The 13,520-nt window shown below is 46.7% G+C and overlaps 1 protein-coding gene across 1 annotated transcript; it reads left to right on the top strand.

Moving 5' to 3' along the window:
• Positions 1–5,933: 5,933 nt before the first annotated feature.
• Positions 5,934–6,755, top strand: LOC131249642 (uncharacterized). The gene is made up of 2 exons (XM_058250430.1): positions 5,934–6,272; positions 6,411–6,755. Exons 1-2 carry the CDS (start codon positions 5,934–5,936, stop codon positions 6,753–6,755), a joined length of 684 nt encoding a protein of 227 aa, XP_058106413.1.
• Positions 6,756–13,520: the final 6,765 nt, after the last annotated feature.

Here is a 13,520-nt window from a genome sequence, read left to right as displayed (position 1 = left end):
TCAAGCTACCCATGAAGAAGAGTCGGCACCTCAACCAGTTCTCGAAATATCCACACCCACATCATCACCCGTATTGCTACCACCAATAGCCCCAATAGACCCTCAAGCCAACAACACCATGCAAGAAATGGTCCAAAGTCTTTGAGCAATGCAAGAGCTACTACTTTGCCTAGTACCAAGTGCCACACCGAATACACAGGCAACCCAACCTAGTGTACAAAACAGTCCACTCCCTCAAGCCCCTTTTGCCTTCTCCCTCATTCCTCCAGCAAATCCCATGCTTCCTCTCCCAGAAGAGTCAGCATAAAATCAACAGTAGCCAGTAATTGGGAGTAACCCTCCTACACATCTCTACTCAGCACATCATAACAACCCGGTTACAACACAAGTTCCCCCTCATGGGAACCACAGACAAGAACTGACGGATGCCCATGAAGGGGGCCGGTTTTGAGTCCAACTCACTCCCCCTAACGGGAGTAACATTCCAGATTTGGCAGATACCCCAGGCGGGAGCCATTTTCGGACATCACACCCTCCTCCGAAAGGGAGCGACGTTCAATTCCAGCTTCCTCCCGCCACAGGGAGTCCACCGTCTTTCCAACAACCTCCCATTCTTGATCCATACGAAGAAGAAACAGCACAAACCCTACAGCAAGGGGCAAGATACCATCCTCAAAGCAAGTCTGAGATTGAGGAATTACGAGAGCAACTACAGATGGTGCAAAATCAGCTCCAGAGACAGCAAGGAGTGGACCACCCATCCACCAAATTTAAGTACCTTTATCCCTTCCCAGATGCTCGAGTACCTCCAACTTCGAGGTACCAAAATTTAAAAGGTATGACGGTAGCGGGTGCCCCATAGCACATCTAAAAGCATTTTGTGGGGAACTCAATGCGATAGCAGGGAATGATGGAGCCTTGATACGGCTTTTTCAGAAATCCCTTAAGGGTGACGCTTTAGATTGGTACACCTCACTAGACAACCATCAAATCAGAACTTGGGAAAAACTCTCCCGGGCATTCATTGACAGGTTCTCATATAACCTGAACATGGCTCCAAGAAGATTTGACCTGGCTGCCTTAAGACAAAAAAGCAATGAATCTTTATTAGCATATGTAGGACAGTGGCGAGCCATGGCAGCTCAAATGAGAAACCCCATCGATGACGAGGAGCAGATATCCATGATTGTACATTCAACAAATCCCAGCATTTTAGGATATCTAATCTCATATCCATACGTAAATTTCTCCCAACTCATCCGAGCCGGAGAACAAGTCGAAGCCGGAATCAGGGCTGGGACCATTTCCCCATGGCCACACCAGGCCCCCTCAATCAAGAGAAACAAAGTCGAGGGGAAGCCCATTGGATATGGGAATGGAAACAGCACTGCTCCCACACAGCGCACCACAGAAGTTAACAACATTATCACTAATACTCAAGGCAACCAGTATGCTCCACAACCAGAGCCACATCAAGACAGGCAGTACCAGCCACAGCCAAATAGGCAGTACCAACCCCAGCCGACCCAACAGGGATATCAGGCACAACCGTCTCAACAATAGTAACAACAGCCTAGGGGGAATGCGCCAAGACCATACAAACAGGCAATGTTAGGAAGGAAGTTTACCCCTTTAGCACAAACATACACTCAGGTTCTGACTATATTAATGCAAAGCAGCTTTTGACACCGCTCCAACTGCGGCTTCCCCCTAACCCTTTGCCACCTGTTACAACAAAAATCAATACTGTGCATACCATCAGGCTCCTGGCCATCTAACGGACCACTGCTTCACTTTGAAACACGCGGTCCAAGATTTGATCGAAAGTCAGAAAATCGCCATCACCCCGCAGGTTAGCAATACGGCCCAAGCCAACATTCTCCAAAACCCCCTGCCATCGCATTAAGCAGGACCCAGCACATCTAACACCTCTACTGTCAACCACATCGAAGGAGGGCAACCCGCGTACTCCTCTCCACATTATTCCATACAAGCAATCATGCCCGACACAGCAAACTGGGTATGGGGATACCAACAGGCGCCATCATCTGAGCCTTTGGTATTCCTTGAAGCAGCACCAGCCACTCAACCTCTTATTTTTCTGGAAGCAGCACCATCAACACCGCCTCTTGTATTCCTTGAAGCAGCACCCAACAGGTCACACTTTCAGCATCTTGCCCCCAAAGGGGCACATTTAACTCCATCCTCAGTACATCCAAAAAGGTCAAATCCTGAACCCATTGTCCTCCCGATAGGCCTCCCTGATCTAACCCCGCTAACCTCGCAAGGGGCACCCTCGGTTTGAGCCCCAACATTCCTGATGCCTCACCAGCTGGCACATGCCCAGAGGATCCTTCCCACACATCAAAAAGGGGAAGAAAACTCTTCTTCCAAAACCAGTCAGGACTTGGTAACACCTCAAGAAAAGTCATCAGATCCATCACAAAACATTCCAGCCACAACTCCCCATCCACAAGAACCGCTGGTATTCCTAGAAGGAAGGACGGTTTCCTCCTACGACCCAAAAGCAGTCCCATGACATTACCTAGAATGCGATGAAGTGGGTAACAACAGAAGGTATTTCAAGAGAGACAATCAGAATCTGAAAGAAACCCGGGAAACTTTGTCGGGAACCACTTGCAAGACCAATGCTGCTTATGACATAACAACTCAATTCAAAACCGTTCCCGCACAAATATCCATCTGGAAACTCCTATGCACATCAAGATCGCATCGAGAAGTCTTTGCGAAAACATTGAATGATGCTCATATCTCTCCTGATGTACCTCCCGAAATGGTGGCAAGTATGATTGGACAACTCCTCGCACCATGAGTCATCACTTTCTCGGATGAGGAACTACCACCTGAAGGGCGTGAGCATGGACGCTCACTAAATATAGTTGCCTGTCATAAGAATTTTAAAGTCCCACTCGTGCTCATAGACAACGGATCTAGCCTGAATGTCTGTCCTTTGAGGACTGCCGAAAAGTTGGGGATAGAACCGTCCTCTTTCAGGCCCAGCACCATGAGCGTTAGAGCCTTCGACAACTCCTGAAGGCAGGTTGAGGCAGAAATCAACCTTGAATTACAAATCGGACAAGACATGACCATTGTCACGTTCGGGAGACATTCCTGCCTCATTTAACATTCTGTTGGGGAGACCATGGCTCCATGCCATTGGAGCTATCCCATCCACCCTCCATCAATGGGTTAAATTCCCTTCAGGAAATCGAATCATTTCAGTGTTGGTCGAGCTAGAAACCATCTTACCGGTGACAGTCAATATCCCAGAAACCAACATCCCAGTGATTGACATTCAGCATGCAGAAGGTGACATACGTATCATAGCTTCGAATTCGAAAATGTGAATGCAATCACCAACCCACGCCCTCTTGCTGTTAAATATGTCATTCCTCTTGCCGAACGGCTAATCCTGAACTATCGTATCGAGTTCCATGGCAAAGGTATGGTGGTAAAACCAGCACCTGTCAACATGCAGAGACAGGGATTGGGATATCAGCCAACACCACAGGATCAGGCGAAAAGGCCAAAAAAGGGTCAACCGTTTAAGTGTACACCCATCAAGTTCACAAAGGCTGGTACAGTTTGTGAAGACACGATGAGGTCCCTTGAGGACCAACTCCAGCAACTCAAACTCACAGAACATGCTAACCTGGAGTCCATCTGACCACCAATAAGGTGGGATAGGATCCTCAGGGCATCAAAATCACATCTAAAGCTAGGGGCAGAACCCCCAGACCATCACATGAAGCTAGGGGCGTGGAAACAGATCCACCCACAAAAGACCTAGAACTAGGAGTGCCCCTTGAAGGAAACACAGGTAAGAACAGGGAGACACCCATACCCACCCACAATCAGGGGAACACATCCTCACCACTAGCTTAACGACACAAGGGGCAAAAGCAGCCCATCCATTGGGTTGACAAGGGAAAATGGCCTGCCCTTGATTGGACGAACGTTAAGGTCCCATCACAAGATGAACCTGAGGAGCTAGAAGGACTCCAACTCCTGGGCGAAGAGATTGAATTAGATTCTGACTTTGAGCCCAGCCCAGCGGATATCATGGTCATCAGGACAGATGACCCACATGAATAGATAAAACAAAACAATAGGATCGAACGGGGGAAAGAACCACCATGGACAGCTGTCGCCCTAACGATCGAATCAGCCGGCGAACCATTCATGGATGCCGGCCTAAAAAAAATGCCAATAAAAATAGCAGTTGGTATCCCGAACCAGGGCAAGACCAATCATGGTTCGCAACACTGTCCTATTTGGGACACCTCAGTGACACAAAAAAATTAGAAAATTTTTAAAACACAAAAACATCACATATTCCCAAAAATACAAAAAAATTAGATATTCCTCACAACCACAAAACATAAAAAATTTTTCAAAATACAAAAACAATAGAAAAACTTTCAAAAATCACTGTGCCAAATACCTCGCACACATTGTAGGAGTTTGAGGTCGACTCGTATGATTTCGATCGAACTCATGGGTTTGGATGAACCCCCAGATGAGGGAAATGATGATACAGCTCTCGAATTCGAGAATTCTCTCGAAAAGTTCGAAACGAAGGCCAATATTGTAGCAGACGACTTCGAGGTTGTGAATTTAGGATCCGTAGAACTCCCTAGAGAGGTGCGTATCAGAATATCATTATCCCCGGAATACAAGCAGAGGATGATCAAGTTTCTGAAACCAAGGTTGTCCAACTTTGCCTTCTTTACGAGGATATGCCAGGCCTCGATGAAGATCTGGTGGTGCATCATTTGCCAACAAAGCCAGACATGAAGCCTATCAAGAAGAAGCTGCAAAGAATGAAGCCAGAATGGGCCCTAAAGATTCATGATGAAGTCATTAAGCAATACAACGCGGGATTCTTGGTAGTCTCTAACTACCCGGAATGGCTCGCGAGCATCGTACTAGTTCCAAAGAAGGATGAGAAAGTTAGGATGTGCATCGACTTCAGAGATCTTAACAAAGCAAGCCCTAAAGACGATTTCCTTCTACCTCACATCGACTCACTGGTAGATAATACTGCTGGACACAAGATCTTCTCTTTCATGGACGGTTTCTCCGGTTACAACCAGATCAAGATGGCCATCGAAGATCGAGAGAAGACTTCCTTCATCACACCATAGGGAACTTTCTACTATCGAGTTATGCCCTTCGGACTGAAGAATGCCGGAGCTACATATCAACGAGCCATAACTGCCTTGTTCCATGATATGATAAACAAGGAGATGGAAGTTTACGTGGATGATATGATCGTCAAGTCTCGCACGATCGACGAACACTTCGAAGACCTTGAGAAGCTCTTCAACAGGCTAGAAAAATTCAAGCTCCACCTAAACCCACAAAAGTGTGTCTTCAGTGCAACCAGGGGCAAGCTGCTAGGTTTTATTGTCATTGAAGATGGTATCCGGGTGGATGAGACTAAGACCAAGGCAATCATCGAAATGCCACCGCCTAAGACTAAAAACCAAATTCGGGGCTTCCTCGGACGGATCCAGTATATCAGCCGATTCATCGCACAGCTCACTCTGGTCTGTGAGCCCATATTCAAGCTGTTATGGAAGAACTCGCCAAAAGAATGGAATGACGATTGCCAAGCGGCCTTTGACAAGATCAAAAAATACCTGCTAAATCCTCCAGTGCTCATGCCACCTACTCTGGGTAGGCCATTACTGCTATATATCTCCATCGCAGCAGAAGCAATTGGATGCGTTCTTGGCCAACACGATGACACAGGAAGAAAAGAGCAAGCAATTTACTATCTAAGTCGACGATTCACAAGCTATGAAGCCAAATATTCTAGCTTAGAGAAAACGTGCCTCGCCCTAGTCTGAGCAACACAACGACTATGACAGTATATGATCACTCACCCGATCCTTCTGCTCGCTCGCATGGACCCGTTGAAGTACTTGTTTGAAAAGTCGGCACTAACAGGTAGGATCACAAAATGGCAGCTATTGCTTTCAGAGTTCGACATCACTTATGTCACCCAGAAAGCAATCAAAGGGCAAGCATTAGCCGACCACTTAGCAGCCCACTCTCTGCCGGACTATCAACCATTGAAGACCTTCTTTCCCGACGAGGATATTCTCCTGATTGAGGAGGAAGAAGGAAGAAAGGAAGGAGAGTGGACACTCTTCTTCAACGGAGCTGCAAACTCAGAAGGAAGTGGAGTAGGCGCCATACTCTATTCTCCTGAGGACGTCCCAATTCCCATATCCAGAAGGCTGGCATTCTAATGCACCAACAATGTAGCTGAATATGAAGCATGCATCGCTGGTCTAAGAGAAGCCATCATCCTTAATGTGAAGAAGTTACGAGTCTTTGGAGACTCACAACTCATCATCAATTAGATAAATGGTGATTAGAAGACCAAGGATGAAAAGCTGATTCCATATCATGTCTACCTGGAAAATTTAGCTGAGGAATTCGAGGAGATCACATTTTCTTACATGCCCCGAATCAAGAACCAATTTGCAGACGCTTTGGCCACCCTTGCCTCAATGCTGGAAATCCGGAAAGGAGTTGTTGAATGGGAGCTCACCATCGAACTCCAGGAGGAGCCTGCATTTTGCCTACAGATTGATGAAGCAGAACCTCCCTCAAATGATCAGCTGTGGTACACAGATATCAAGAAATACCTCAAACATCAAAAGTACCCAGAAGGAGCTATGCCAGTTGATCGACGCACCATCCAACGGCTAGCGACATAGTTCGTAATCACTGGGGGCATTCTTTACAAGCGATCCTTCAACCAATTCCTTCTTCGCTGTGTGGATGAGACAGAAGCGGCACAGATCATGTTAGAAATCCACAAAGGACTATGTGGCCCACACATGAATGGACACATGATGGCAAAGAAGATCTTATGACTTGGCTATTATTGGCTTACGATGGAGACAGATTGCTGCAAACACGTCAGGAAATGTTTCAAGCGTCAAGAGCACACAAACCAGATCCATGCCCCTGCTTTCGAACTCTACAACCTGACGGCACCATGGCCCTTCTCTGTATGGGGACTGGATATTATCGGCAAGGTCAACCCCAAAGCTTCAAATGGGCATGAATACATTCTGGTGACGGTAGACTACTTCACCAAATGGATAGAGGCAGCATCCTACACCACCATAGCAGCATCTCATGTAGTCAAGTTTATGAAGAACAACATCATTAGCCGCTATGGGGCCCCTCAGGCCATTATTACTGACAACGGAACTCCGTTCATCAATAAAAGGATGGACGATTTCCTCGACAAGTTCAATATTTAACGACATTGGTCAAGCCCCTACCGTCCTCAAATGAGCGGTGGGGTCGAAGCCGCAAACAAAGTTGTCATTTGCATATTGGAGAAGATGGTGAAGACATATCAGGATTGGTTAGAAATGCTTCCCTACGCACTCTGGGCCTATCTGACGTCTGTATGGTCTGCTATAGGCGCAACTCCTTACGAACTCGTATACGGAATGGAAGCAGTACTGCCAGTCGAAATTAAAATCCCATCACTGCAGATATTGCTGGAAAGCAAAGTCAAGGAAGGCGAGTGGCAACAAGCAAGATATGATCAACTGCATCTGGTAGATGAAAAGCTCATGCGAGCGCTAAGCCACTCCTAATGTTATCAAAGAAGGATCGGTCGGGCCTACAACAAGAGGGTCCGGAAGAGGAGTTTCGAGGTCGGCGACATGGTCATGAAGCTTATCTTACCACCGCATCTACCAGATCCCAGAGGAAAGTTCAAACCCTCGTGGGAAGGACTGCTGATCATTCGGGAAGTACTCCCAGGAGGTGCTCTCCGGCTCGCTAATTTAAAAGGAGAGGATCTTTCCGAGTCCATCAACGCCGATAACGTGAAAATTTATCACGGGTAACCATACTTAACCTTGTCAATGATTAACAATCGCAAAGCTGCATCCCTCACTCCCCCATCAAAAATAAAAAAATGTATCTGCCACCTCTCCCATTAGAAACATCAATCATCTCTCCCACAAAAGAAAGAAAAAAAAGAGAAGAAAAAAGTGGGAAAGCAGAAAGAAAGAAAAAAAAAGAAAAGAGAAAAAGAAAAGAAGATCTAAAAAAGAAGACCCAGAAAGGAGAGAATAAGCCTATACCACATCCCCCAAATAACCCAACCAGAAACCAGCTTACGATTGTAATCAAAGACAAGGACAGGAAGGTAACCAGTTGGCCGGCTATGAAAGAGGTCTCTCCATCTCCCACAACACTAAAAAAAAAGAGAGAGAGAGAGAGAAGGACATGTCTAAGCAAAAAGGGTGAGGTGAAAACCTGAAAGGGCGCCTCGAGTAAAAACAGCGGGCATGTAACAGACTTAGTGAAAACCTGAAAAGGCACCAAGGGTAAATACAGCACAGCTTCCAAGGGGCAGGCAAGATAAAAAACCCGGGAGGTAGTGAAAATCTGAAAGGATGCTATGGGCAAAAATGACGGGAAGAGCCGGACGTAGTGAAAACCCGAAAGGGCGTTATGGGCAAAAATGGCTAGAAAAAGAAAAAAATAAAAATAAAAGTGCAGGCACAGTCAAGGCAGCAAGCACCACAGCGAGATACAAAGGAAAGATCAACTGCGGATCAGTTCTCTATCAAACTCTGCTCAAATCAGGGGATACGATTCCAGACACCCTCTCAAGGAACCAAGACCCTAGGAACACAATCTAGGATATTGCATACAACATGGGCTGAGCCTAAGATTCTGATCCCAATCATCCAAAGCATAAATTCAAACACAAGCGCACATTGACAAATTTGGCACAAAATAAAAATATTTCATGCTTCTTACAAATACACTGCTTTTCTTTTCTTTTGTATCAAAAATAAAATCCTTCATACATACAAAAATAAGCAGTTGATGGAAAAAAGGGATTAAAGGTAAGCTCCTACCTCTCATACAGTGATAATTTCTATCTGAGCCTCTCTACCTCCATGCGCAGGTAGAAGACCTCATCCCTCTCTAGACGATGTGCTGCAAACATACTCTCGTCATATCGTCGTCCCATGGTGAGTCGATGAGCCATATCCTTACAAGTGTGGCGGAGTACAGCGACCTCAGAAATCAGGTGACCATGTGTGGCTAGTAAGAAAGACGAATCAATGAAAGGACGTCTCTTGAAAGCCACAAACGAATCATCAACGCACGAGGAGGAGGAAGCAGCATTGCCCACCATGCCCTGATCAACAATCTCGTCCTCTAATTGCCAACTAGGGACCTGACGATATAATGACTACTCTGCCACCCATCACTGGTACAGTACGGTTGTCAGAGGAGGAGCCCAAGACTCGAGCTCTAGCATCGTCGCATCCAAGGAGCCCTGCCAGGAAATCCAGACTCGCCTATACAAAGCGGGCAAATTAGAAGGAAGAGGGGCATGACTGAATCCGGAGAAAGCAAACTCTGGAACATCCTGCCAAAAGCTGAACTGTCGAAGGAAGCGTACAGGATGATAGGAGCAGTACCCCCGAAGCCCCAGCAGCAGTAAAGGAGTACGAGTAGCACTACAAATCAATGGGGAGCGATGGAGCCAGGGAGCCTCCCAACTGATCTCCCACCCTCGCAGCTGAGTGAGCATACAACAGTATAGTGACTCAATGGCCTTAGCACCAAGGGGAAGGTCGTCAAGCAACAAGCGCAGCACATCACTGCGATGGGAATGTGGCCATAAAAGCTGAGGGGTCATGAACAGATGCTCCCACAACCACACCTGTAAGGACATACGTTTCAAACTCAGGCTGCAAGCAAGAAAACAGTGCTAAGCAAGGAAGAGGAAAAGTGCAGAGAATACCTGAAGGAATGCAGAACAACCTCGGAGGATGTGGGTTCGCCCTAACGAACACTCGGTCAGCCCTAGAAAAAGCTCCACCAGCACCACAGAAATGATGCTCCTACGATACAATACACGACAGAATACGTCTAATGAAGCTGCCAAAGAGGACTGTCGCCAGCCAGAGAAAAGCAGCTCAACCAAAACACAGAATACCAGTGCATTCAGGCACTGGAGCTGGCGATCTGACCCAGGACCACCACGGGCAGTGGAGCAGCGATCATATAAGACCTCAAGTGAAAGCTCGCCAACCCTGCCCTCCATGGTAGGAAGAGCAACAAGAAATCTGAACCAGGAGATCAGATTAGTAGAACGAACTGGCTCGGACACAGGAATGTAAGGCTCTCGGGTGAGAGGAAGACCAAACAGGTGCGAGAGCTCCTCCAGTGACGGTCCCAACTCCAGGTCATTGAAGGAAAATGGGTTCAGAGACGGAATCCAATCATACAACGCTGCGCTTAACAGCCGCCAGTCTAAGCGAACCCGATGGAAATGAAGAACCTCTCTGAAGCCTAAGGAGCCTAACTCAAAGATCTCGGACTCGGTCAAGCTCTCTATCCAAAAGTGCAGTCGCTCAGAGCAAGAGACACGTGGCTGCAGTCGACAGGTCCGGACAGGGACGCTCTCAACAATCTGGACTCCCGGGTCAGCAGGAGAATCGTCAATAATGGGCATCCCCTCATCCAGCAAGTCTATCTCATGATGGCAAAAGAAGCTAGCATCGCCCATCACATCGCGCAAGGTGTCCTGGAAAGCTGTGACAGGCGGGCCTGAGCTGCCAACAACTGTCACATCAGGAGCTATCACGAACACGCACGCCCCAGGAGCCGTAATACCCAAAGTGTCCAAATCGCTGATAGGGCCTACACCCTGGGCCCCAGCAATAGCTGACTGTCCCATCACTATCTTGATATCCGCACCAAAAATTTGAGCCAAGTCATCTGTAAGAAATCCATCACCCGCCAAATCCAAACCGCTTGGGCCACCAAAATAGGGCCCACCACCCATCCAGGCCTAATCCACCCCATCTATACCATCTACCGTCATGATGCCATCATTCACACCGCCCATGACCATCCCTCCATTAATCAAGCCATCAGATGCCATTATCACACCATCCTCATTATTCAAACCATTCATCCTCGCCACATCAGCATCCACGAAACCTGGCGGCCCATCTAATATGGATCCGTCAAACCCACCAAAACCTCTCGTCCTATCCAACCCAACCTCACATCCTCCTTTAATGGTGGTAGGAGTAATGCCACAAATGGCATTGATCTCCCCAAAAGAGCCCATTACTCCCCCACCAACCTTCATTAACTCATCCATAAATGAGTCCCCTCCATCATTATTGGACCCACCTACCTCCTCACCACTCATGAACCCCTCAATACCCCCATCATGGCTGGCCATATTCAGTCTAAAAGAAGAAAAAAATAGAGAAAGAAAGAGGACAAAGGAAGAAGAGGACAAAGGGAACAAAATGGAATATGATCGGACGGACAGAGGCAAGGAAGAATATCCAAAAAAAGGGGAAAGAGAATGAACAGAGAAGAAGGGTACTTGCTGAAAGAAAAGATGAACGGAGGTGTCACCCCGATTACCGCCCGCGGTACTCCAATCACCGCCCTCAGAATTGACATTTTTGCATCGCTGCAGCTCTGACAGGACAGAACGGGAGGAAAAAGTCAGCGGGCGGCAGCCCAACTACTGACCGCGGCAGTTCGGCTACCGCCAGGGCCCCCTTTCGGGCAAATTTTGGGCAGGGTTCGCTCCGAAAGCCCAGAACCCAGGAACAAACATCCGTACACTCAATTGGGATCGCAAAGGTGATCAAAAGCAACGATCAAAAGGGGAGCAACGTTGATTAAATGAGATTTCATATAAACATGGAGATTACACATCCAAGGATGCAAGATTACATGACACAATAAACTAATCATCATCAGGAAGATAAGTGTTTGTATCCTTGCGGTGAAAATGGGGGCCCAAGATCCCTCCTCCAGCAAAACGTGTGCCGCCACTAGGAGCGTAGCAAGGCTGCAAGATCGGACCAATGCCGTACTGCTCACACCAAGAGCTGTACTCTCTATTCGGATCGATGAAGGCGCTAGCGTTAAAACCCTCCAAGGCAGCGGCCAATTCTCTCTCAGGGACGGATCTCCAATCAGATGGACCCGAAGGTGGACTAAGTGGCACTAAGGGACTACCAGTCAGTTGCCAAAAAAGACCTACTTCCAAGGCCCACTTCAAAAAGCCCATTTCAAAAAAGGCCCATTTCAAGGCCCCATTCAAAGGGCACATGAGTTCCAGGCCCATTTCCAAAAAGACCTACTTCCAAGGCCCGCTTCAAAAAGCCCATGACAAGGCCCATTTCAAGGCCCCATTCAAAAAGCCCATGTCCAGGCCCATTTCAAAGGGCACATGAGTTCTAGGCCCATTTCCAAAAAAGACCTACTTCCAAGGCCTGCTTCAAAAAGCCCATTCCGAGACCCAAGTCCATTTCCAAAAAAACTCATCAAAAGACCCATTTTCCAAAACCCATTTTTTTAAAGGCCCATCTTTCAAAGACCATCATCCAACACATTTGGTTGCATCAAGATCATGATGTGAGGACCACTTGAAAAATCCCATCCATCCATCATTCACCAAAATGGCCAACCCTCACAATCTACACCATCCATACACTCAAGTAAGCCCCACATCATCCATCCAACGGTCCAAATCATCCAAAATAAAAAATAAAAAAACTTATTAGAGGAAGTCATCTGACCTTTTCTTGTAAATAAAAATCGGACGACAACGCCCACTCGCGAAATCGAATGGATATTTTCCAAAAAATCCAAAAAAATATAGATTTTCAAATAAAATCTCCAAGGAGTCTAGTTCCACAGAGATTAGTTTTCAAAATCAAAATTTTTTAAAAATACACGCGACGCGTAGTACACTGAGGAATCTTCCATATTCTCCAGTTGCAGTCAATGCAAATAGCTAAATAAGATTCGAACCCTTCCAGTTTCCCCAGAGGATGATCGAATCCGTACATGATACAAGTACGATTGATCCGATCTCTATCTGAACAGTCGTACAAATGCTAGTAAAAATGATTGGATCCATCTTTGAAAAAGAATAATCAAACTCGAAGTGACAACAATACATTGTAACCAAAGTATCGGAATCAGCAGACTGCACGACAAAAGATTACCTGCACATACCTAGTCCTAGATGTTCACAAAATTTGATCGAGTCCAAGTTGGTGTAGTGAGTTCCTCGTAAGGCCGCACCAACGCGCAGGGCAGCTAACCACTTTGACGATCAAATGGATCGAATACTCCTAGGGTGATTACATAGCAAAGGAACGACAGACCAAACAGTGCGGGAATCCTCTTAAAGCCGCACCAACGCACAGAGGCCCTATTTTTCAGATTTACCCTCCAATGCTATTAACAATCGGATGTGAAAGGGTTGTGATTGGTGACCCGTAAAGTCACGACGAATGCGCAGGGGACAATCACAACATTTTTCTCAACCCTCGTGATATGTGCAAGTAACTTCTTTTCCAAACAGTCTACTAACAATGATACAATAGTAAACAACAGATTCGAATCACTATCCTGAAGGGTGGGGTGTCCACTTGCTTTGG

Source organism: Magnolia sinica, chromosome 6 (genome assembly GCF_029962835.1).
Source record: "Magnolia sinica isolate HGM2019 chromosome 6, MsV1, whole genome shotgun sequence".
Taxonomy (NCBI): domain Eukaryota; kingdom Viridiplantae; phylum Streptophyta; class Magnoliopsida; order Magnoliales; family Magnoliaceae; genus Magnolia; species Magnolia sinica.
This window is presented reverse-complemented; position numbering and strand designations above follow the sequence as displayed.

Bases quoted from the DNA above. Each gene is read 5' to 3' on its own strand.
- LOC131249642 (XM_058250430.1), top strand. From the start codon at position 5,934: ATGGACCCGTTGAAGTACTTGTTTGAAAAGTCGGCACTAACAGGTAGG. The intron at 6,273-6,410 runs GCATTCTAATGC...AATGGTGATTAG, and splicing joins TTCCCATATCCAGAAGGCTG to AAGACCAAGGATGAAAAGCT.